At 46.8% G+C, this 26,472-nt stretch overlaps 1 protein-coding gene across 1 annotated transcript in view; it reads left to right on the plus strand.

Annotated features, from left to right (window-relative positions):
- Positions 1-26,472, plus strand: part of tafa3a (TAFA chemokine like family member 3a) — a 56,702-nt gene that overhangs the window by 25,193 nt on the left and 5,037 nt on the right. The window contains exon 2 of the mRNA XM_084705174.1: positions 15,800-15,912. Coding sequence (XP_084561300.1) covers positions 15,801-15,912 — 112 coding nt within the window. The 5' untranslated portion in view covers position 15,800. The remainder of the gene's footprint in view (positions 1-15,799; positions 15,913-26,472) is intronic.

A 26,472-nucleotide genomic window follows, 5' to 3' on the forward strand; every position in this document is an offset into this window, starting at 1 on the left:
GATCGGCTCCAGGACCACGGACAGGGCGCGAAGTCATGCGCTGGAAAGGAATACTTTAATGACTGGTCGTGGGCACCAGTTTACACAAGTGCTGCCCTGCGTTGTCGCTAAGCTCTGGCTGTAGCCGGCTCCCGTCACTCACCCAACTGACTTTCAGTGCAATTCTCCAACGGTATGTAATTTGTGAGGAAAAGCCCCCCCCCCCCCAACGCTTTCACGTTCAGCAAATGGTAGGTTTCAATCTGAACGCCTGTGCGTTGATTGACACTGTCTCTCTCTCTCTCTATCTTTCTCCATATATATATATATATATTATATATATCTCTATCTCTCTCTCTCTGTGTATTTCTATGTTGTGGATTGGCAGCAGATACACGCTGCACTAACGCTGTGCTCTAAAAACTAACCCGTTTACAGCACAAGCCCTTCACTTCTTCTCTCTCTTCTTCTCTCTCTTCCTCTCCCTCCCTCCCCCCTCCCGAGAGTCTCTCTTGTTCTTCTCACGAGGAGACTTTTTTTCTTAGCTCGCAGCCTAGGTGCTATGGGGGCCTTGGATTCTCAAACAGCGCTTGTGAAGATTTGTGACGTGTGACAGAGCAGCTTCCAGTTAGCCGGCTACGTTTCCATTGCATTATTTAGTGAATCTTCCTATAATTAGTAGTTCAACAATGTCATGAGCCCAAGGGTCCTTAAATGGGATTACTGCCACAACAACAGTCTCTCGTGCAGGGGGACTGACCAACTCCATGACCGAGGTCATAGAAGAAACACAACCTTAGAACATCTGCATGTCAGCACATTCATTTGAAATGCCTTATCTTCCTACAACCCTCGTCTGAAAGTAAGATGCCTTGTTCAGCGTTTTGTCCGCGGAGATGAAGGTTTTCATTTGAACGCAGAGCAGCTCAGGGGAAACACCTTCAGAGGAAGAGTTGTATTAATAACGAAGCGAGCATGAACGTCGTCCTAATGTTGGCTAGGATAACCTGAGAACGAGTGCTGTGCTGGCATTTACCAGAGAATGTTGTGAAAGCAGTTTCCAGAAGCTGGGCTTTCACTCTTCCGTCTGCTGACTAGCACCATGAACCAACCAATCACCAGGCTTCTTCTCATTGAACCAACCAATCACCAGGCTTTCTCTCATCTCAGTATCCAACCACTGATGGAAGGGTGGATGGATTGTGGGATGGATGGATAGATGACTATTAATCCCATGTGGGAAATTACATTGTCATAGCAGCCAGATATAATAAACATAAAATCACAGAATACAACAGGTATGTATACACAAAAATGTGAAAATAGTTCAATAGAAAGTCAACATTACAATGAGAGATGGAGAAAGAGAGAGGGATGGATGGATGCAAGGGGAGGAGATGGAGAGATCGAAAGGGACAGCGGGAGGGATGGAAGGGCTAGAGGGTCGTTAAGTGTCCCAGCGTAGCAGCGTTCATATAGCAGTAATCCTGCCTGACTTCTCTTTCCTGCAGACACACGCACATCACATGTGGAATACATTCAGACAGCCAATCTGTGCATTACTAGATCACTTGACACCATGATTAAAACACCTTGCAGCTTTGAATTAATAAGTCCCCAGGGTGTTAGCAACATTAGACAGCTGACAATGCTGGTGAGGGGGAGAGCAGTGGAGATCATAAACAGGAAGTGGAGACACCATAACCATGAAGTGGAGACACCATAAACAGGAAGTGGAGATACTATAACCAGGAACATAGATATAGACATATCTATGTAGAGCAGAGATGGGAAGTAACAAAGTACAAATCAGTACTTTACTTCACAATAAATTTTTCTGACAACTTTTTACTTTCAATCCTTACAATTTGTACACAAATATCTATACTTTCTACTTCTTACATTTCAAGACAAAGTTTCAAAAGTTTGTATTTTTTTATACGTTTTGAAAAGGCAAAATCTAACTTTTTGGTGTCGTGTGTGAAAGAATATTTTCGAACAAAAAGTTTTGGAAGGATAAAAAAATATTTTTAAAAAAGGTTTAGAAAACTAGTTTCTAAAGGTTTTAAATATTATTTTCATAAATACGTTTGGAAAAACATAGAACTTTATGGTGTCCTTATTATTTATTGCTATCTGTATATTTAGGAAGTTTCACTTATTTAAGCTCAGCATAGATGTAAATTATGTTCTGTGTACTTATATGTTATGTTATGCCAGGTGCTTGCGTTGTCTTGTCTTAAGAATTTCAGTGCCCAGTCTGACCTGGTGTTGTTCTGTGTACCTGACAAATGAAAGACTTAAACTTGAAGAATGGTAAAGTTGGATAAATACCTTTTACAGTCTCTGAAACAGCAATGCTTCTCTGTGCACACAGACACAAATACACACAAAACCAACCATGCACACACTTGTGCACCATCATGCAGTCCCACACACAAACACGTGTAGCCCTTCAAGACACCCCTTTGCTTGCACACAGACACACACAAACACCAAAACCATATAAACCATTCACACGCACACAATGAAATACATTTAACACAAACACCATCTGGTCGGCCTTCAGGCTGTTCCTCTTGTCCCTGCTACAAGGGCTGACGGTTCAGGCACATGGCCCCGTCATGCTGTCTCTCACACCATGCTGGGACATCACAAAGGTCAAAGGTCAATGTTCTTTATATATCTGCAACATGGAGGACAGGCTTCGCAATGACACATTTCAGAATATCTCTCGGGAAGTGTCAGTTTTATGTCATTGCGACAGGTCACATTTCGAGGCGTTCCGTTTGTCGCCTGTCATGCCACGTGACTGAATATAAACAATCATTTATGGGAGTCAGATGGCTGAGCGGTTAGGGAATCGGACTAGTAATCTGAAGGTTGCCAGATTGATTCCTGGCGGTGCCAAATTACATTGTGTCCTTGGGCAAGGCACTTCACCCTACTTGCCTCGGGGGGAATGTCCCTGTACTTACTGTAAGTCGCTCTGGATAAGAGCGTCTGCTAAATGACTAAATGTCTCAATGTAAATTTAACCCTGCGAGTGCTGCAAGGAAATAAACTATTTCCTTGTTTACTGTACGTCGCTACAAAGCGACTTCCATTTTGACAGTACACTATTTACACAGCATCTGTGAAGCGTTGCATGTCAGAAGGGTTGTGCAAATGAAATCTGATTTGATCTGTGGATTCTTACATGATTGTAAATACACCACTGCACACATGGAACTCGAGTTTCACCGAGCATCAATCACACCGACTTCCCAGAACAATCTGGAAAGAGGCAGGCTTTCAAGTGACGCCCAGTGAACGTGGTAGCCAGAACTGTGGAGCCACTGGCATCAGCAGAGCCAGTCCCGATTCCACCCAGTTCTACTCCTCATCTTAAAATAATAATACATTTGCTTTCATCCAGAGAAATGTAGAGTAGCTGGGGGGATTTGGTTGTGTGGCCTCTTGATCTGGAGTCAAGCCCCCCTATTTTGACGATCTGAAACGCAAGTATCAAATCGCAAAGTGCAAGTAACTATGTGGGCGTGACTTCAGCTTGGTTGTTATTTTGCCGGCAGGATAAATGACTTTGCGCCTGGCGCAAATCTAAAAAGGGTTGGTCTGAAGTAGCTACATTACTAATGGGTGTGGTTTGGGCGTAACGTGCAATAAACCAATCAGAGCATCATCTCACATTCCCTTTAAGAGCAGCGCTTGTTCCATAGCGAATTGCTATTATAACGGCGGATTTGCCAGGCGCACGCCAGCGGTTCACAGCCGAGGAGATCGACGTTGTCGTCAGGGCCGTAAAAGATAGAGAAGTGACATTGTATGAGAAAAGCAGAGCAGTTTTCTCATTGCACTAAATTGCCCACTCATGCTCATTCAAATTATTATTCTTAATTTTACATATATTTAATTGTTTTAAATTGTTTTATTTTGAAATTGTTTAGTTCTTAGAATTAGTTTAAGTAATGTACTTAATTTATACCAGCATATGTTTATTGTTTGCACCTTCCTACCACAGCAAATCACGTATTTGTGTAACATAAGCTTCATGGCGAATAAACCAAATTCTGATTCTGATGGGCATGGGAGAAGAAACCTAACCAAATTAGCTTCGGTTAAACAGTCATGGGAGGAAATTGCCACCATTGTTACAAATGAAGTTCACATACATAGAAATTTCTTATGAAAATCTTTTTATAATCATTGAAAAGATGTAACACAACATAAATCAAAACAATGTAACGTAGCTTAGCAGAAAGAAGACCCTGGCCTCGCCAGCAGTGCGCACGGACCAAGCTTGCGCCCTTAAAATATCATCTGAATATTACACCATTTACTTTAGACCACGTTTTTCCCGGTCAGTGGCGGGATTGTTTTTCAGAAACTAGCACCAGGGAACGTTTGCGCCGGAACACGCCTCCTTTTTCGCTGAACCGCCCACGGGAGCGCAAAGTCATTTCGACCTGCATCTGTGGAGGGAAAAGTCGGCTTTGCGTCGAGTGCAAACTAGGAATGACACTTGCGTCGTTGACTAAGTCAATTGCGCTGGGTGCAAGAGCAGGCCCAAGGGCTCTAACCGCTTAGCTGTATGCTCCCCCCTTCCAGCTTTCACACCGGTTGAAGTCCCATCTCTGATAAACACTGACCTTTTTGTTTTGTCACAGATACACACAAGGTGCCGCACATAATTGATGAATACAGACTTTGTTATGTGGCTGTTAAATGCTATATGATGTATTCTCGAAGCATCTTCTGTATGCACCCCTTTAGGTGTCTTATAAAATATGGATTTTCTCATAATACCTCCTAGATGTCAGTGATTATATGCAGCAGCATATTCTTAAGGAGTCAGGGGATATGGCCTCACCTAACTGGCTATAGGCCCAGATGAATAAACATTCAACTCAATTCCCTCTTGCAATTGTGTGCACACTCACCCAAAAAAACGTGCCCTCATTTACGCTCTAAATTAACGGGAGTTAACAGGCAGGAAAGTGTTCTGTAAACAACAACATGACTGGCTATCCCGCGGGACACACAAAGGACTGGCGCAGAACACAATCTATTGAAGGAACTTTAGGAGGGAATTAAGCAGGCATGTCAAAAAATTTAACTGGCTTTGGGTTGAAAAAGATTCTTTTAGCTTCGCTCTTGCTGCCTGACTGCTTCAGTTCCCAGAATGCACCAAGGCCTGCCAAGCAGCGGCCAAACAACGTCTCACTGCACATCTTCAGGCGCAAACGAGAAAGGAAAAAGAGAGAGCGAGAGGGAAAAAAAGGGATAAATTCACGCAGAGATCATTTTTGCACCTCTTATGAAAGAGAAACAGATGACCCACTGATGGTCTTTCAGCTCTAATTAGGGACTTCCAGCTCACGAGCTGGTGTTGTCTTGGTAACAGATGAGTCTGAAAATATTTTCATGTTTTGTTTTTTTTTTCTTCTCTGAAACTCTTAACACAATAGAAGGCTGGTTTCTTGTGTTTATCCTTTTGGATTTGGTTTTGTCAACTCACACAAACAGACTAAACTCCAATAGGAGTTAAAAGCCATGTCTTTCCTTTGTGTTGGATTGGTCTTTTGCGTTCCCTGAGCCGGGAGAACACACGACTCAATGCTTGTAATGAGTCAAATTAAACCGTCAAAATTGCTCTGAGAATCAAGACTGTCCAAACATGTCGGGGACTCAATTAGACATCCAATTAGACATCCAATTACTTCTGAGCTTTCCTCAAAGGCCTCGCTCTTTAACAGCTTGTGTTAAATCCCTCACAGTAGGAAAATTAAGAAAATATTTTTTATTATTTTAATACTATAACAACACGGCTTCAGTAGCTGGTGAGCAATGTTCAAGAGTGATAAACCTCACTGATTGGTTTTTACAATATTTTAAGAATTCCTTTGTTAGGTTGATTTTTGCTAACGTCTCCCAGCTCCACCCCCAACGTGCTATGCATGAATGTCATGCACATTGTCATTTAGCAGACGCTGTTACCGAAAGACGCATAGAGGGGGATTTGAACCAGTGACCTCTTGATCTACAGATAAATGCTCTAACCACTAAGCCCACAACTCCAGTATCCCCAGCTCAAGGGGGACTGAGATGTATTTGGCTTGACCCCCCCCCCCCACACACACACACACACACACACACACGCACACAAAAAACACCCATCCGGATCATTTCTAACAGCCGGAGTCAGGGCCTCCCGGTCAGTCATGTTGTCATAGCAGCGACGTGGCACAGCGCCCAATCAGGGACTCAGATGCTAAGTTTGGTTTCATCTTCCTCTGAGGCCCCAAACCTCTTTTTTATTGGTCTGTGTGTTTTTTGTCGTGTAGCAGTTGTTCATGGGCGACTAGTCTGCTGATGTGAGCAGAGTTTCACCCAGATTAGCTTGCTCTGCCCCTTTTCTACTAACGTTCGGTGCAATTGCCGCTCTCATCCCTCCTCCACCTCCCTCCCCCTCTTTCTCTTCCCCCCTACTTCCTTCCTCACCCTCCTTCTCCCTCATCACCCTCCCTCTATCCTTCTCTTCCTCTCTTCCTCTTCCTTCTCCTTCTACTGCCTCGCGCCCCCTCCCCTTGTCACCCTCCTCCCCCTCTCCACCCTTGTCCCTCCCTCCAATCGTCACCTCTCTCCCCCCCACCCCCTCCCTTCTCTTCCTCTCTCCCTTCTCTCCCCCCACCCCCTCCCTTCTCTTCCTCTCTCCCTTCTCTCCCCCCACCCCCTCCCTTCTCTTCCTCTCTCCCTTCTCTCCCCCCACCCCCTCCCTTCTCTTCCTCTCTCCCTTCTCTCCCCCCACCCCCTCCCTTCTCTTCCTCTCTCCCTTCTCTCCCCCCCACCCCCTCCCTTCTCTTCCTCTCTCCCTTCTCTCCCCCCCACCCCCTCCCTTCTCTCCCCCCCACCCCCTCCCTTCTCTTCCTCTCTCCCTTCTCTCCCCCCCACCCCCTCCCTTCTCTTCCTCTCTCCCTTCTCTCCTCCCCACCCCCTCCCTTCTCTTCCTCTCTCCCTTCTCTCCTCCCCACCCCCGCCCTTCTCTTCCTCTCTCCCTTCTCTCCTCCCCACCCCCTCCCTTCTCTTCCTCTCTCCCTTCTCTCCCCCCCACCCCCTCCCTTCTCTTCCTCTCTCCCTTCTCTCCCCCCCACCCCCTCCCTTCTCTTCCCCCCACCCCTCCCTTCTCTCCCCCCACCCCCTCCCTTCTCTTCCCCTCTCCCTCCTCCCCCCTCCTCCTCTTTTGGCACTTTCCCTCCCTCTGTTCCCACGCACCGTGCGGGTCTCCTAAATTATGCATGCCTGCATGCAAAGCTACTTCTGTGGGGAGCAAGCGGAGGTGGGGCCAGGCTGACTGTGGGGTAAATAATGCAGCAGGTGTGAGCCTCATCTGGGACTCGCTGGACAGTCAGGTGGTGGAACACAAGGTGTCGTCAGGGGGTTCGCTGGACAGTCAGGTGGTGGAACACAGGGTGTCGTCAGGGGGTTCGCTGGACAGTCAGGTGGTGGAACACAGGGTGTCGTCAGGGGGTTCGCTGGACAGTCAGGTGGTGGAACACAGGGTGTCGTCAGGGGGTTCGCTGGACAGTCAGGTGGTGGAACACAGGGTGTCGTCAGGGGGTTCGCTGGACAGTCAGGTGGTGGAACACAGGGTGTCGTCAGGGGGTTCGCTGGACAGTCAGGTGGTGGAACACAGGGTGTCGTCAGGCGCCGGTGTGCCTGTCAGGGCGCTCCATAGTCCCACCCTGGACGGTCTCTCAGCTTTATTACAAAACTGCTTCATACCAAACTACCTCATACTAGACCACACAACTTCTTACTAGACTACAGTACTCAAAGCGGTAGCACAGATGGTAGGGAGTTGGGCTATTAATCAGAAGGTTGTTGGTTCGATTCCCGGCCGTGCAAAATGACGTTGTGTTCTTGGACAAGACACTTCACCCTATGTTCCTTGGGGAGAATGTCCCTGTACTTACTGTAAGTCGCTCTGGATAAGAGCGTCTGCTAAATGACTCAATGTAAATGTACAAACAAGGTTAATTCCACAACACAGCCATTACACCTGTTGCAGTTATGTTGGTCCACGGACTCGACCGACTCCCTCGTGAACACTTGTTTAGCTCGCCACAGACGAGGCGTCAGGCTGGCGCGATGACGCCAGTGTTTGTTCTGAGGGGTCGACGAGGTCAGAGATGTGTTCTCACACACACACACACACACTGTATAGACACACAAACACAGCCTGGTGCTGCACCAAACTCCTCAGTGATTCTTGGCCATCTTCTCCGTAAATGTAAACGTGAGTTGGAAACGTTTGAGGGTGCAGGGGAAAAACGCCTTGTTTTAAGTTGAAAGTGACCTCTCCAGGCCTGTCTGGGTTCTATGTTATTCACAGAGGGCTCCAGAAGACTTGCAGTTGGGACGGGACTTGGTTAGAGGGTGTGTGAGTGTGTGTGTGGGGGGGGAGTCTGGAGTCCAGATTTTATCGTTCCTCAGAGAGCGATGAGGGGTGAGAGGTTGCCTCATGTAAAATCTAATATAGATTCATCTTAGTAATGTGGTCAGCATATTGTAGCGTCCATCCAACAACTTTTTTAATTACAGTGACAGGTCTGGACCCAGAACCATCACAGAATATAGATTTGCTGTAATAAAATATTATATAATATGATGTGATATATTATTAGATTCTATAGCAGGGCTGCCTAGCCCTGTGTTAGGAGAGCTACCACCCTGTAGGGTTTTGTGTCAGCCCTAATTGGACATAATAAGCTATTTTAATAATTCAATTTCTGATATTTTTTTAATTACCTCACTGTCAAGATGAATTTGGTCAGTTACATCTGGAGCTGGAGGGAGCAGGGTTGGAGTGTAACCCTACAGGAGGGTATCTCTCCAGGAACAGGGTTGGAGTGTAACCCTACAGGAGGGTGTCTCTCCAGGAACAGGTTTAGAGTGTAAACCTATAGGAGGGCATCTCTCCAGGAACAGGGTTAGAGTGTAAACTTATAGGAGGGTATCTCGCTAAGAGCAGGGGTTGGGGTATAAACCTACCGGAGGGTATCTCTCCAGGAACAGGGTTGGAGTGTAAACCTATAGGAGGGTATCTCTCCAGGAGCAGGGTTGGAGTGTAACCCTACAGGAGGGTATCTCTCCAGGAGCAGGGTTGGAGTGTAACCCTACAGGAGGGTATCTTTCCAGTAGCAGGGTTGGAGTGTAACCCTACAGGAGGGTATCTCTCCAGGAGCAGGGTTGGAGTGTAACCCTACAGGAGGGTATCTCTCCAGGAGCAGGGTTGGAGTGTAACCCTACAGGAGGGTATCTCTCCAGGAGCAGGGTTGGAGAGCCTTCTAATGTAGAAATCGAATAACAATGTTTTTGTCCGCCACCAATCAGAATCCTTTTATCCCATCTCTGGCCAAGTGAAGGGGAAGTTCACACCATTCTAGTGTCTGCTTGCCTGACTGGTTCTCCTTCTGCTCCAGAAGATTCATATCTACGCTTGGAGTGCTTGGCAGTTAATCACATGAATATTGAGAAGTGCACAGTGTCTATTCTGGAGTGACTTGTATAGCTTTAAAGCTTTGCCATAACTGTTTGCTTCAGAAGTAACATTGTTGGGTGGAATGTGAAAATAAGGCCTGGAGATCCACTTAGCATCACTTTGATTTTATTACAGCCGACACTCAGCTCATTCCTTCCATTTATGTGAGATTGTCTTCACACTTTTTGAATATTCATTTAAGTGAATGAAATCCAAAGTCCAAAATGTCATTTTTCTGTGTGAGTCAACATCGCTGAGCGACAACAAGCTTTGACGAGGAGCCACACGCAGGAAAATCTAACATACTAATCCCATTAAGAGCTTTACACTTTAATATGCAAATGACAAATCATTCTCTTTGAATGTTTTTTTTTTTGTCACCGAGATGTCATGCAAGGCTTTCATATTTACATTCCTTTACTCTCATAATCACTCTTATAATTTGTGAAAATAATATTTCAGAAAATGTGCTTTGTAAGACCTCAAATATGATGTTAAATTCTACTAAAAGCACGTGCCTGCTGAAGAGTGGGGAGGATATAGGATGAGAGAGGAGATAGGAGGGGAAGAGAGGAGGAGAGGAGAAGAGTAGATGAGTTGGGAGAAAGGGAGAGGAGAATGAGGAGTTGGGGGAGCAGAGCAGCCAGGCATGAGGTCCCAGGCTTATGCTCATTGGAGGACCAGATCTGCCCTACAGCCCTGCAGATGGTTCCCAAACAGGTCCTCTCAGACACGGTCTTGTGCCTCCGGAACTGAGGCTTCACCACCACCTCATCACAGCCTCCCACGCACACACACACGCTTGCAGACACACACACACACACATGTGCAAACACACACATGCAGACACACACACACATGTGTAAACACACACATGCAGACACACACACACATGTGCAAACACACACATGCAGACACACACACACATATGCAAACACACACATGCAGACACACACACTTGCAGACACACACACACACACACACATATGCAAACACACACATGCAGACACACACACACATATGCAAACACACACATGCAGACACACACACTTGCAGACACACACACACACATATGCAAACACACACATGCAGACACACACACTTGCAGACACACACACACACATATGCAAACACACACATGCAGACACACACACTTGCAGACACACACACACATATGCAAACACACACACGCAGACACACACACACGCAGAAACACACACATGCACACATACGTACACATACGTAGACACGCGCAGGCACACACATGAGCATTCATTTTCACAGGCACTGATGCACGCTCTCACAAGCACACATGCACATGCACAAAAATAGTGTGTATAAAGAGGTCTTTTAGTTAAGCAAATGGCTTGGAGTCGTTGTTAAAGAGGACAGACTAACAGGTATGTGTGCCTCTGTTTGTCACTTCCAGCCCTGACACACACACATAAGACACACACACATTCTCACTCACGCACACAAATGCTGGTTCCAATTCATTCTGGTTCTGAAACCGGCTTGAAGAGAAGCCAATCAGCGGTCTACTTGCCACTCGTGATAACAGCCCTGGTGCCCACGGCCCACCTGCAAGGCTGTTCCAAAGCCCTTCTTTTGAAATTGTATGTTAATAAACAAAAAGGCCAACAAAGCTGTTCACATCATTTGCACATTAATTGCTGCAATTCATAAAAAAATTATGTGTAATACCAAGACTTCACCTACAAATTAAATACTAGCTAGCTAACAGTAACTTCACTTTCTTTGTCACCGGTGTCTACGGTAATGACAAGGGAAATGACTTCCATTTCTTCTTTTGCAAACTCACTTGCAAGTAAGCGGAGGATTATTGTATCGGTTGGCGTTTTCTCACGTCAATGCCAGAAATAGTGTTTCACGTCTCCGCTGCTGCATGTCTGTGCCAGCGAAGCCATATGCTCAGGTTTTAATTGCCTGTGGGCTGCGATGGCTTTGTTTTCTTCATTACGTCCCACATTATGTTGCTTCATCGTTCGGAGACGTTGGCGTGCGATCCAAAACTTGGCCTCTCTGTCAGAAACACAGTTGGTAATTAGCTAGCTTTCACAAGTGTAAGAGTCTTTGCCCCCTCACCCCCCCCACCACCAGACAGTAGTCGCTACCCCCACCGTGCCCCCCCTCCACCACCAGAGACTGTGTCTGTAGCCCACTCCTTCCTCTGACTCATCTTCCAGGGCACATCCGCCCTCAGCTTGTACTCCTCAGCTGTTGGAACGCCTTCTTTCTGGAACGTTCCGCAAACTTCCACTTGACCACGCCTGAACTCACTGTAGTGTGTTAGCACGTCAGCGTGTTAGCATGCTCCCCGGTGACGGCCGGACCTCCAGCTTGTTCGGCTCTCATCCCGCTCAACCGTCTGGGAGGACGCGCACCCCAGATCTGGCCCACAATGCATTGCAGCCCGCCTGGCGGGCGTGAGAGCAAACCGGCGAGAGCGAGGTCTCATCACCTCTCCCTTAACGCCGTACGCACGGACGGAGGGATGAGGGACGGACGCGTGACATCATCCGAGCGGAGGCGCCGTTCCCCCGCCGCGCGGGCAGACGATACGAGTCTGAAGCCAGGAACAGATATAACCATGTCGAGACGTCTGCCCACCAGAAGACAAGTGCTCTGAAAGGACTCATTAGCGACTCAGACAAGCTCGCAGGTGGGCAGGCAGGTAGTCGGCGTGGCTTGTCTGAAACCAGACTGTTCTTGCAAGGCATCATGGGAGGTGAGTACCCAGTCTCCTGACTCACCATGGAACCGCGGGCAGTTGGAGTTCCTGGGGGTGTCTGCTCCTAAAGAACGTTCCTTCACAGCCCTGGCAGTCTTCACTCCCTGTTCCTCTGACTCCGCTCCTGGAGAACGTTCCTTCACAGCCCTGGCAGTCTTCACTCCCTGTTCCTCTGACTCTGCTCAGGGACATACAGTACGTTGAGCGTTAAGGAAGCGGAAGGTTCAGATGGACTCTGCCTGCTTCATCTGTTCAGCTTCAAACTGTGAATTTGACGGGCCTTGTATATTTACTGTCACAGACATCACAGAATGGGGGTTTGCTGCACTGTGAGTCTTTCATACTTGACAAAGCTTGTTTCGAAGAGCAGAATCGTATCCGCACGTTTTAACCTGATGTGCACTCATGAGATTTCAGCCGCTCACATGGGTTAGCATGTGCTCCAGTGGTCTCCGCTGTGGAGTGAGTGTGGTGGTTTAAAGACATGCTGGTTGATGTTGGAGGTTGGTGCAGAGGTCCGGGGGACTCTAGGGCATGTTGGGACCATGCTGATTGGATGTGGTCACACATCAGGAAGCAGCTGATTGGACGTGGTCACACATCAGGAAGCAGCTGATTGGATGTGGTCACACATCAGGAAGCAGGAGTGGGAGAGACAACACTGGGTTTGTTGTGCCCTCCAACCAAAACAAGCGACTTGGTCTCTCCTAACAACAACTATTCAACAGGAATTTTGCCTTACTCATCCTCATGGTCTCTCTCTCACACTCAATCCCTATCTCTCTCTCCCTCTCCCGGTCTTTCTCTATCTCTCTTTATAAATAAGAAAATGGGCAACATTTTAACATTAAGGTTATATCAACCACCATGTAATGACATAACAACACTTTATAAGAAGCTTACATAAACTTCCATGTAACTACATACAGTGTTTCCTCTAGGATTTGTTTTAGCAGTGGGGGCAGGTCTGCCCCCCCCCCCCTTTTGCCATGTTCTAAATGCCATAAATGCTGCCAATTATTAATCAACATAACAACTTATTATAAATGGTCAGTGGCCTAGCCTACACTGTCTGCATCATTTGATCTTGATAAAGCTAAGCATTCTGTAGCAAATAATAACAATATACCCACTATTTATTAATTGAAACTACTTCAGCATAATAATGCACCTAAAATACAAACTAGACTAATACAAAATAGACTAATACAATAACAGGCTTAAATGAACTGACAACATAGTTATACGACTTACAGTTCTCAAGGACGCACAGATCCAATCTCAACTGCGCTGTGTCACAACTTAAGCCAATGGGGAAGGCCTGTGTCTGTGTCTAACAGCAGTCTGTCTATCCTGGGGTCTGCGTCTAACAGCAGTCTGTCTATCCTGGGGTCTGTGTCTAACAGCAGTCTGTCTATCCTGGGGTCTGTGTCTAACAGCAGTCTGTCTATCCTGGGGTCCGTGTCTAACAGCAGTCTGTCTATCCTGGGGTCTGTGTCTAACAGCAGTCTGTCTATCCTGGGGTCTGTGTCTAACAGCAGTCTGTCTAGCCTGGGGTCTGTGTCTAACAGCAGTCTGTCTAGCCACCATCACCACCACCATCATCTTCACCACCACCATCACCACCACCCCAATCTTTTCACTAATTTAAGAGTCTTCTGTGACAGGGAGTTGTAAAGATGGCTGCAGCCTGCTGCTATCCTCCCTCCTGCTGCTATCCCCCCTCGTGTGCTGTTCCACAGCACTGGAACTCTGCAAAGTTTAAAGCTGTTTATTAGAATTCGGAGTGACAGAGATTCCAAACAAACGTGAGCAAGATCCAGGGATCAGACTGAAAATGTTCTCCCGACATTTCTCTTAGATATTTTCCCAATATCTTTATTCTGCCATTGGTACAATACTTGTTGGTCCCAGAATGCATTATGCATTCTTACCCTGCTGGTTTCCATGTCTTATGGGATTCAGATCAGGTGTTTTTTTGACAGAAAACTCTCCCATTTTTAGGCCTGTTCTGGCCTGGAAGGCCAGCTGCACTGGGCACTGGGCCATAAATATGCCTCATGATAGCTGGGCCTCGTAGTTTTCTATGGAAGAAGCGTATACACATAGTCTTCTCTCACACTTAGCCCCTAATTATCCAGATTTGCACTTTGTACTTGGGCATAAAATCTTCTACATATTAATGGCAATACTAAACAGCTTTGCATCTGTTTTTCAGTAATGGAGCATATAAAAAGTAAAATAAGTGATTAAGAGGTTCATTTTCAATCATATAAATCCATAATCATAAACAATCTTTATAATTACAACAGTGTGATGTTTTTTTCCACAACAATACACTGATCACATCCACATCACAACAGATTGTTTTGACAGACCTCTCCGCACAGGGTGGGTGTTCTTCAGGGGGCTGGTGCCACAGACCGAAAGGCAGCGATTTATGCTGTTTTGAAACATCCGTGCTCTGATTTGACTCATGGATCCGTACTCACTCCAAAGTTGAGCTTTCCGCAACTTTCGAGTCCTCGTTTACGGATGTGTACATAGGAGGCCATTTTGGAGTCAACGAGTCAACGAGTCAAACGTATTTAAACGCGCAGTCAGTAAAAACATGCTTGGGCGAGGGTGGCAGACAAACAGAGCTGTGGGAGATCAGCGAGAGCACAGCCCTCTCCAGCTGTTTGTTTACCTGGGAAGAAATATTGACCCCACGAATCCTCACCGTCAATCTGAGAATGAGGAGAGACAGCTCCGCTCCCGTCTTCGTGGCTGTCTTCTAGGCCGTGTCCTGGTTTCTAGTTCTGAGTTGTGGGCTGCCATGTCTGCAGGATGGGGGCTCCCTGTTGTGCGCGGATCAACGCAGCAGGCCAATCAGAGCGCAGGTGGCTCCAATCACAGGAAGGCTGCTAATCAAACGTCCTCTGGGTGGAGGTGGAGCTAGTGTGATTGAGACTACGTCCCGGGGTGTGTGGCAGTGACACACACACACACATACACACACACAGTGTAGCAAAGTACTTCTTAAACTCTCTTTCAGGCCCCTCCTAAAATAACAACCTGATTCTCTCTCGGCATTAGAATCTGATCCTCTTATAAGCTTTTTGGAATTGTTAGACTTTTTTGGGCTTCATTTAGGGAGACAGTTGGAGATCAGTCCTAGTGAGGCCCGCAGAATAATCTGACCCTCTTCTTTATAAAAACAGCATATTGCCTCTGTACTTATATCTCTTCCTCCCAGCCTCAACACTACGTTTGACGGCTCCCCAGGCTGTGGATGAGTTTGTGGACGAGTCTGGATGAGTTTGTGGATGCCACAGTAAATTCCTTGTCTGTGTGAACTTTCATGGCGAATAAAAAAACAATTCTGATTCTGATGAGTTTGTGGATGAGTCTGGATGAGTTTGTGGACGAGTCTGGATGAGTTTGTGGACGAGTCTGGATGAGTTTGTGGACGAGTCTGGATGAGTTTGTGGACGAGTCTGGATGAGGTCCCCTGTAACGACCTGGCCTGTGTTGTGTTGTTGCAGAATGCAGGGCAGAGAGCTACGGAGCGCGTGCAGAAGACTGCTCCTGCTGTCCCTCTGTGTGCTGTCGCTCTGGGGAGAGCTCACCCTCGCGTCCTCACACAGGAGTCACATAGGTAAGAGCAGTCCTCACACACGCACACATACACACACCTACTTACACACACACACCCTCACACACACACACACTTACTCACACACACATACACCCTGACACACACTCACATGCATACACACATTTACAAACACACCCACACGAGAGAAAAAGAGGTTGATTATAGCACCGATAGTTAATTTGCTGCAGCTGTGCTGTTGACACATCAGTGTGTGATTGACAGTTGAGCATGCAGGAAGTGGGAGTGAAGGTTGGAGTGTGTTCAGTGACTGAGTGTCTAAACCCTGGCTGCTGTGCTGGTGAGGGAGAGGGGCAGCTCAGAGTGAGGCCTGGGGGAACCAGAGCAGATGTGGACGTGTTGCCACGCCGATGCATCAGTGCTTGTAATGGGCATATACTGTTGAGTATGTGTACTCCACCCTGGTCACCGTGGTTACCAGCCTGACTGCCGGCCTGCAGCTAGAGAGACATAAACAGTCCACACTCACAAACTCTCCACATGAAACACAAGGTTTAGTTTGTAATCCCCAGGTGGGCGTTCTGGCCCAGAGTAGGAGGGTTGAGAGAGGGAGAGGGAGAGGGAGAGGGAGAGGGAGAGGGAGAGGGAGAGGGAGAGGGAGAGGGAGAGGGAGAGGGAGAGAGGGAGAGGGAGAGGGAGAGGGAGAGAGGGAGGGAGAGAGAGAGAGAGAGAGAGAGAGGGGGGGGGAGAGGGGGAGAGGGGGAGAGGGAGGGAGGGAGAGAGAGAGAGAGAGAGAGAGAGAGAGAGAGAGAGAGAGAGGGGAGAGAGGGAGAGAGAGAGAGAGGGAGAGAGAGAGAGAGAGAGAGAGAGAGGGAGAGGAGAGAGAGAGAGAGAGAGAGAGAGAGAGAGAGGGAGAGAGGGAGGGAGGGAGAGAGGGAGAGAGGGAGAGAGGGAGAGGGGGAGAGGGGGAGAGGGAGAGGGAGAGGGAGGGAGAGAGGGAGAGAGGGAGGGAGAGGGAGAGAGGGAGGGAGAGGGAGAGGGAGAGAGGGAGGGAGAGGGGGAGAGGGAGAGAGAGAGGGGGAGGGGGAGAGGGGGAGAGGGGGAGAGGGGGAGAGGGAGAGGGGGAGAGGGAGAGAGAGGGAGAGGGAGTCTGGTGGTTGTATATAGAGGGGGGGTGGTCTGTGGGTACACACAAACTAAAACAATTTCTGCGGTTCCAAGTTGCACAAATGAGAAATAATTGCGGTGCTGGACTCCAGAGAGGGGCTAAGGGGCTTGGCCAATCATCCCTGAGAGGAGTTCTAGCGGCCCACTGCTGTCGCTACACCGAGGTAATCACCAGACCGGCTCCCCTGCCTGTGGAGGTCATGTCAAGGTGTGCCCAACAAACAAACCTCTTTAGCCCCTCTGTTTTATCGGGGTGGGGGCCCTTGCCAGAACCAATTGAACCTTTCAGCGTGCGCCGACGAGAGACGCTCAGAGCACACGGCTCGGTAATAAGACTGCAAAACCCAGAGGACCTGCACATCTGAGGGAGAGAGGGAGGGAGAAATGACAGAGGGAGAGAGGGAGAGAGAGACAGAGGGAGAGAGGGAGAGAGAGACAGAGGGAGAGAGGGAGAGAGGGAGAGAGAGACAGAGGGAGAGAGAGACAAGCAAGGAGAATGGGAGGGAGTGTAATGAGGGAGGGGGAGGGACAGAAGAGATGGGGGTAAGGGAGTGGGAGGGAAAGAAGTAAAAAGGAAGAGAGGGAATGGAGTGAGAGTGAGAGGGATGGAAAAAGAGAAAAGAGAAGCAAAGAATGAAACAAGGAGAGAGACGGAGAGAGAGAAACCGTGAGTAAGGTAAGCAGAAAGAGAGAGAGATGGAGGGAGGAAGAGAGAGAGCGCGCTGCCATGGAACACAACCTACACTATTCAAAATCAACCAGGTAGAAACACCGTCAAAATTCCAAAACACCGAAAGCAAGAGCTTTCTACCGCAGCACCTCTGCCCTCTCATTGGAAAACAGTCATCAAGCTGTGATTAGTCAGTCGCCCCAGGGCTCTGCGCTGAGACTCGTGGGCAGAGTAGGAGGCGTGAGGAACAGACGGAGCAGGCTGGAGGTGGTGTTCACCGGGACCACGTCTGTCTTCCTGCTCCTCCCCTCCAGCATGCGAGGTCATCCGAGTTCTACTGCATCCGCCGTCTTGTCCATCGTCATCACGCACACCTGGAATCATCTTTTTCTTTTGTCCTTTAGTCGTTATCGCTCTCTGCTACCGGCATGTTTGCGCCGTTTTGTATCAATTCGTTCTTAGTGTTATCTCAAGGTTTTATGTTTTTACGGCGAATATACCTTTTCAAAGGCTGGGACCGGCCTCTTATTGTGAAGTATTTTTAGACCCAGTGACCGAGCTCTTATTGTGAAGTATTTTTAAACCCTGTGACCGGGCTCTTATTGTGAAGTATTTTTAGACTCCGTGACCAGGCTCTTATTGTGAAGTATTTTTAGTCCCTGTGACCGGGCTCTTATTGTGAAGTATTTTTAGACCCTGTGACCGGACTTTTACTGCACAGTCCCAAGCTGCTCCCCCTGCTTCCAGGCATGCTTCTGTGTGCAAACAAGAATTTACATTTAAACAGTTCATGTGGAGTTCAAATGAATATTACATATATATATATACTCTCTTTCTCACTCTCTCAGAAATATACACATTAAAGGCCCAATAGCTTCTAACTGCAGCTTCCATCTTCTCCAAACCACAACCCTCGGTTCTGTATCTTCAAGAAAGCAACCGTTAGAGCTTCCTTTATTAAAACTATCACATTATAAAATAGCATCGCAGGCACTCACAACCCTGTCCTTCTACATTACAGTGGATTCACTGCTTGATGACGCTTTCATCCAAAGCGACACAACAATAGTTAATGTAGGAAGTAAAACTGAAAAAACAAGAATCAGAAGTACATAGTTCTATCAAAGACCTTTCTGTATTTCCAAGGCTCAGGGGAAAGTCACCAGATCTTAGGTGCTACCAGGTACTGGGCAAGGAGAATATAAATTATATCTCAACTACAGTACCAATGTTTAGTAAATAAACCAATTAAGAAACATTTGTAGTAGTATAATATTATAGTGTTATAAAACGTAAACTTAATATAATCATAAACAACAACACACTCAGAATTATGGGGGTATTTGAACCTGCTAGCTCTTGATCTGCAGTCACATGTCCCGCCCCCCCCGCCCCGCCCCCCCCGCCCCGCCCCCCCCCCCCCCCTTAGGGATGTGTAAAACTCTCAGCTGGATCTTTAATGGGGTGAATAATTGAGAATGATGAGCACGTTGATGGCGGCTGTTATGTACAACAGAGTGGTGCCCTGCTGTAGTTTTGTTACAGCCCTGCTGTACACTGTATTGTTACAGCCCTGCTGTAGTGTTGTTACAGCCCTGCTGTACATTGTATTGTTACAGGTTACAGCCCTGCTTTAGACTGTATTGTTACAGCCCTGCTATACATTGTATTGTTACAGTCCTGCTGTAGTGTTGTTACAGCCCTAAAAGAACACTGTTGTTACAGCCCAACATAATAATGTTGTTCTCACTGAACTGCTCCTCCTCAGAATTCGTCAGTTTTTTCTCTCGAGTTTTCCTGGGTGCTCGTCCTTATCTTCTCTGAGGGTTAAGCTTAGTTATAAGTGCTGATCTATGGGCGTATGTGAAGCCCTCTGTGACATTGCTTGTGAAAAGGGCTGTACAAATAAAGTTTGATTGGGTTTGGTGAGTGTGGAAGGCTTAATCCCATCGCAGGGTGCTTTCTCCATGACTATGGAGCACAGTGAGTCGGCGCTGCTCACCTGTCTGTCTCCACAGAACACTGATGTATGTTCCTGTGAAGCAATGCACCACAAAGACTGTTAGTTCTGGATTAATCACACAGTTTGACAGGATTTTTTTTGTTCTCCATACAGGGATATTTATTTGACATAAACTGAAGTAGCAAATAACCTTTCGGTTTGCCAGACGGTGAGTTTCTTCGTGTTCAGGAGAAGAAGCCTCTTTCCCAACGACAGAGGAGCATGTTCACTGATCTTACCTGGTCTAGCTCAAACAGCACTCTGGCACAGCACTATTACAATGTGGCAGGGAATATGTCTGGAGATTGGGACATAGTCTCGCAGGGCTAATTCCCTGCTGTTATTACTGTGACAGATTGACGGGCCCCGGTCGTGAATTAAACACATTTGCTTTAATAACTGTCGTTTGAAAGCTCGTTCCTGTAAAGGCGCAGTCAGATCATATAAATCCTGATAGACTTTTACGAGAGTCTCTTCCTCACACACACACACACACACTCACACAAGCGCATGCATATGCATACACACAAGCGCATGCACATAAATACACACACGAGCGCATGCACACACACACAAGAGCACACACACACGAGCGCTTGCACACACACACGCACACAAGCGCATGCACACACATACACATATGCTCACATGCCCACACTATCCTCCTGTATTAGCTTGGTCCAGCACACTCTCCTGTGTTTGCCCTGGCTGGATGAGGGAAGTGAACGATATGGTTTTAAAATGCAGTCTACCAATCCCCCCTCTCCATCTCTATACCTATCTCTCTCTCTCCCCATCTCTACATCTATCTCTTTCTCTCTCTTTGTCTACCACTCCATCTCTACACCTATCTAGCCTAGCCAGACCTAGCCTAGCCTCATCCAGCCTAGCCAGACCTAGCCTAGCCTCATCTAGCCTAGCCAGACCTAGCCTAGTCAGACCTAGCCTAGCCTCATCTAGCCTAGCCGAGCCCAGCACAGCCTGACTTAGCCTAGCCTAGCCCAGCCTACCCCCAGGGATCCTGCTTAACAGCACAGTCACCCCTCAAACCACAGCGGGTCTGACGGAATAGCAAGATGGAGAATAGAATCAAGTTCACATCACTTCATTTGGTCGAAGGAAAAGCAGCCAACTGGGAGGACTTCCAGTGGCTTCATCCTTCTCTCTCAGCCACAGTTTAAATAGCACACTGCTTCCTGCTTCCTCTGGAGCTGTCAGGTGGTCAGCAGACCGTGGAGACAGTTCATTTGTTAAGTGTTGTCTCTTCATTGTGGTTGGCCCTGTGTTTAATAACAGGCTGGCCCTGTGTTTAATAAACGGGCTGGCCTGTTGGCCTGTGTGCTGGCAGGGGATTGATCATGCGTGGGGCCAGCCAGATGGATAGGCCTGACAAGGACTTAAGCCCGGCGCGACTGGTCCATTAATCCTGCATCGGGATGCTTCATCTGTTTCTTCCCACCCTCTGGGGCCCTCCATTCAGGGGAGGGGCCTTCTCAGGCTGGGGGAGGGGCCTATTGAGACAAGGGGAGGGGCTTTTTCCATCATTTTCATTTAGTCATTTAGCAGACGCTCTTATCCAGAGGGACTTACAGTAAGTACAGGGACATTCCCCCGAGGCAAGTAGGGTGAAGTGCCTTGCCCAAGGACACAACGTCATTTGGCACGGCCGGGATGGGGGCCATAATGGGGAGGAGCCTCTTGAGTCAAAGGGGAGGGGCCATGCTGGTCAAGGGAGGGCCTTTTTTAGTGTGGTGAACGGCCTATTCCATCTTTTATTCATTCACATGTATGTGTTCCTGCTGTAACCTATATTATGTTCTGATTACAGTGAGGGGTCTGTAATGTACAGTCGTGGCCATACGTTTTGGCAATGACAAATGTTTGCTGGTTCAGTATTTGAGGAAAATGTTTTCACATGTTTTTATAGAATACTGGAATAGAATAAGGCACATTTCATATTTTTTAAAGCTTTTTGGGGGCCAAAAATTTCAATATGTGCAAATAGTCCCCTCTTTTACAGCAGTCAATCTGCTCTTAAAATCCAGTCAGAATGACAGAGTGATTTCACCTGGCTAGAACTAGTTCACACTTTCCCCTGTTCTGATGATATGACTCACTGAAGTTATGTTAGCAGTCATTTTATGCCAAGGCCCAGCAAGCTTTGCAAACACAAAATGTATGTCGCTCCCAATACTTTTGGCCACGGCTGTAATATCTGCCTGATTGAATAAAGACATCTGTTGACATCTAAACTGACATTAACATCTGTTGGCTAAATGTTTTTCCCTATTCACTATAAACATTGTCCTATGACTTTCATGCCTCAGCTAGTCTTTGCTGGCACCACTGTGTCTGAACGGGTCTATTGAAATGTTTTCTTGTTGAGGTGTTTGTTAACAGCTGGTTGTATCATAGTTATTAACCCAGAACCTGAACTGATAATCAGAAAAAATAACTTTCTACTCAAGTGTTTGTCTGGTTTGAGTTCAGAAGAAATCAAACAACCTCATATCTCTCCAAATAAAACGTTTTTTTAGGTGATAACATGTCATGCCAGTCTCCTGAAAGCTGTCTGTGTTGGGCTGTGTTGAGCTGGTAAACAGCAGCTTGTGTGAGATGAAAGTGTGTCGTATCTTCTGTGTTTGTCAGTTAGTGTGTGTGTGTATCCTGTGTGTGTCAGTTAGTGTGTGTGTATCCTGAGCCAAGGGTAGTTGTCAGCCCAGCTGGTCTACTTCACAGAAGAAATGACTCAGTCTTTTCTGAAACAGTAATCCAATTAAACATACTGTTCTCCTCAACCTCAATCCCAAACCTAGTGGACAATTTACTCTGAAACTATCATCCCCTAACCACACTGAATGTGTTTCCTTATACGGCCGGAATAACAGCACCCGTTCGAGTTACAGTCGTGGCCATAGGTTTTAGCAATGACAAATGTTGTGTTTTGCAAAGTTTGCTGGTTCAGTATTTGATGAAATAGTTTTCACATGTTTCTATAGAATACTGGAATACAATAAGGAACAATTCATATTTTTTAAAGCTTTTTTGGGGCAAACATTTTCAATATATGCAAATAATCCCCTCTTTTACTGCAGTCAATCTGCTCTTAAAATCCAATCAGAATGATTTCACCTGGCTAGAACTAGTTCACACTTTCCCCTGTGCTGATGATATGACTCACTAAAGTTATGTTAGGCAAGTAGGCAAGTAGGGTGAAGTGTCTTGCCCAAGAACACAATGTCATTTTGCACAGCGGGGAATCGATCCGGCAACCTTCTGATTACTAGCCCGACTGCCTCACCGCTCAGCCACCTGACTTGTTGAACCTGGTCTGATAGATTAACAGCCAGACAGACAGACAGATCCCTCACTGAATCGCTCCTCCCAAGGTTTCATCAATTTTTTTGTCTTAGGGTTGAGGTTGGTGACCGGGGCTGATTTGTGAAGCCCTCTGTGGCATTGCTTGTGAAAAGGGCTGTACAAATAAAGTTTGATTTGATTAGAAGTGTGTTTCTCTTGTTCCTGCTGTGGTCGAGGAGCGCACTGATCGTGTCTCCGGCAGCTCCACTCTGATCTCCCCGGTAACCATTTGAGAGCAATGGAGCAGGTCCTGCATTAGAGGAAGGTCAGAGGAGAAAGTGAGGACATTTTGTTTTCTTCCCTCTTAATTTGTGATGAAGCCGGACCTCAGGGTCGTACCTGGGTGGACAGAGAAGCTTGTTTCCTGGCCGGGGTTGGCGGGGGGGGAGGGTTGGAGGAGAAACTGCCCATGTTAACAGGTCTGTCAGGAAATAACATTTTGATTTGACATTAATACAACCGAACGATCTCAGAGACAGCCCTGCCAGCCTTCCCCTCTCCCTCCTTCTCTTCTCTTCTTCTCTCTTTCTTCTCTATTCTGTCTCTTCTCTCCCTTTTCTGTCCTCTGTCTTTTCTTCTTTCTCTTCCCTCTCTTTCTTCATTCTATTCTCTTCCTCCTCGAGCTCCTCTTTTCTTTTTTCTTGTTCTCTCTCCCCTCCCTCTCCCCTCCTCCTTGTTGTCTTTCTTCTCTCGTCTTCCTCTCCCCTCTCCCCTCCTCCTTGTTGTGTCTCTTCTCTCGTCTCCCTCTCCCCTCTCCCCTCCTCCTTGTTGTCTCTCTTCTCTCGTCTCCCTCTCCCCTCTCCCCTCCTCCTTGTTCTCTCTCTTCTCTCGTCTCCCTCTCCCCTCCTCCTTGTTCTCTCTCTTCTCTCTTCTCCCTCTCCCCTCTCCCCCTCTCCTCTCCAGTGTCTCCTGTGCATGGTGTTGCTGAGCAGGATGACTGGAGGTTGTCACGTCGAGCTGATCTCTGCTCACACCCAGATGGGCTGATCCCTCCTCACAGCCCTGTCACCTGTAGCGGTCTGGACCGGGCTCCCACAATGCCTGATTGGATGAGTCATTTGACCCCCCGCCCCCTTTCCCTCGAGCACGTGTGAAGCCCTGTGTGAAACAGCTTATTAAAGAGGGCTTTACAAATACAATATGACTATTCCTGCTACGGAACCCTGTGGGCTTCCTGAAGAGGTTTGTGTCCGCAGCTGATCAGTAGGACCAGCGTTTAATGATCCGCCCCCGGGTGCCATGAAATGCTCGGGTTTCCAGGGTTCCCTTACAGAGCAGACGCTGCGTAAGAGCTGGAAGATGCTTTTTGATAGGACAGTACAGCTGTCAATCAGATGATACACAGTTGGAGAAGGCCATGTTACCTGTGAGGTATTTCATGGAGAAGAGCTATTAATGGTTGTCTATATTTTTGGGATACAGTGTTGACAAAATGCAATTAATATTCAATTTTTTGTGCTGAAATGACCTAGTTTCTTGTAAATATTAAATTTTTGGGTTGTGGTTTTGTGCTTCTTATTAAACTGGCAGATTTCTCCTGAAGTTTGACTTTCTCTTATTGTACTGTTTTTGCGTAATGATGGAAAACAAACCTTTTTGAGATTGTTTTTGAGAAGCGCAAGGTTTAATATTCTCCATCTCAAGACTCATGACTGACAGTGTTGAAGCATCTTCCCGTGAACTGATTTCATAAATAAACTCAAAGGGGAAATATTACTCTTTTATTTATTCATTAATTTTTGTAGCTCGTCAACAATCTATTCATAAATGTGACAGCGACTTAAAGGGATTATAATTGCTTGTGTTAAAAGAGAAATAAGCTTGTGTGAAGGGTGTGCCTCCAGTAGGTCTCTCTGTCTGTGGAGACGGATGCTGTAAACTCTGATGTTTTATTTATAGATGGCCTCCATTCTGGAGAGGAACGATGTGTCATCTGTTTCTCTGTCTTCGCGCTAATAGCAACATGCTAATGGAAACAGCAGTCTTACTGGGAGGCTAATAGCACTTGACATGTGTTAGTTAATTGGACAAATATTTAGTCTTCCCTCTGTATCTGCTGACAGCTTGTCCAAATAGAGACTTTCTCACAAACCTGATGGCAATTCAATTACCGCGGTTTTAAATACACAGGTCAAATCTTACATATGCTTTTGTGCGGAGGGAATGTGTTTTTGTACATGGGAATCTTGATTTAATATAAGCATTATTATGTTTATTATTATTATAGTGTTACATCAGTCATTGGTTTTAATTGTATGTAATCTATCGAAGGACTCAAAAGACTGGCATTTGAAGTGTAGATATTCACAAGATATGTTGCACACTTGTCAGTTCCGGTTGAAAGAACCTTGATGTAATCCTGGCTGATTGTCTGCTGTTATAATAATGTATTTATTGAGCAGATACTTGAAGCGACACTCTCTCTCCTGGACGAGACCCCTCACCAGGCTGAGGCCCAGGCAGGCCCCTGACCCCTGACCTCCCCTCCAGCCCGTGGTGCATGCTGGGTCTGGCTGTGAGAGGACCTTGACTGGAGGGTTCTGGAGACCTGGGTGGACCACTGATTAGACCCAGCGTGGTCCTGGCTCCAACCCCAACCTCAGCCCCAACCTCCAGTCCCAACCTCCAGGTCCAACTTCCAGCCTCTTCCCCTGACAGCCCCAACCTCCAGCTCCAGCCCCAACCTCTTTCCCTAACAGCCCAGTCTCCAGCCTCTATCCATAACCTCAGTTCCAGCCTCAGCTACTACCCCAAACCACAGTTTTTCTGTTTTAGAGTTCACCTTCAGTTGACGTTTTAATCCCTGATAAGAGTGATTCTCCTCCTTCAGGGACTTCCAATCAGCCTCTCTCAGCTAACCCCGCCCACTCCCTCTCCGCCTGAACAAGTCTGAATATGCTATTTAAAGCAATTCCAACTTCTGAAATTAACTTTGACCTGGGGGCTTTCTCCTCTGTTCTCACTAATCAAACCAAGGGCAGAGACCCTACCTGTTTAGGCATCATTGAGTTTCTGTTCCAAAAACCACTCAATTGGTCATTGTTGTCTGGCCTTTTGTGGGTACGTGAACAGCACCTTATTGATTGGAAGCAAAATGTTTTTTTAATGTTGTAGATGAGGTTTTGGGATTACGCTGCAGCATGGAGTTGGAAGCACTTTTTCAATCTATTTTCATCTCGAGAACCCAAATTGAAAATCTTTACAGGTGTAATTAGAGCCGATCTAAAAGCTCATTGAAACTTTCTCTCCCTCGCCTCATCTTGCTGACCATGTTAAAAGATCCTAGCTGACAGGAGATTCATATCAAAACTACCGTTGTATTCATATTTGATCCAGTAAAAAAAGAATAAAACAAATATATATACTGTATAACGTGAGTAGATGTGATTGGTAAAAAAAATAA

Source organism: Hypomesus nipponensis, chromosome 9 (genome assembly GCF_054491055.1).
Source record: "Hypomesus nipponensis isolate SF chromosome 9, ASM5449105v1, whole genome shotgun sequence".
Classification (NCBI taxonomy): Eukaryota; Metazoa; Chordata; class Actinopteri; order Osmeriformes; family Osmeridae; genus Hypomesus; species Hypomesus nipponensis.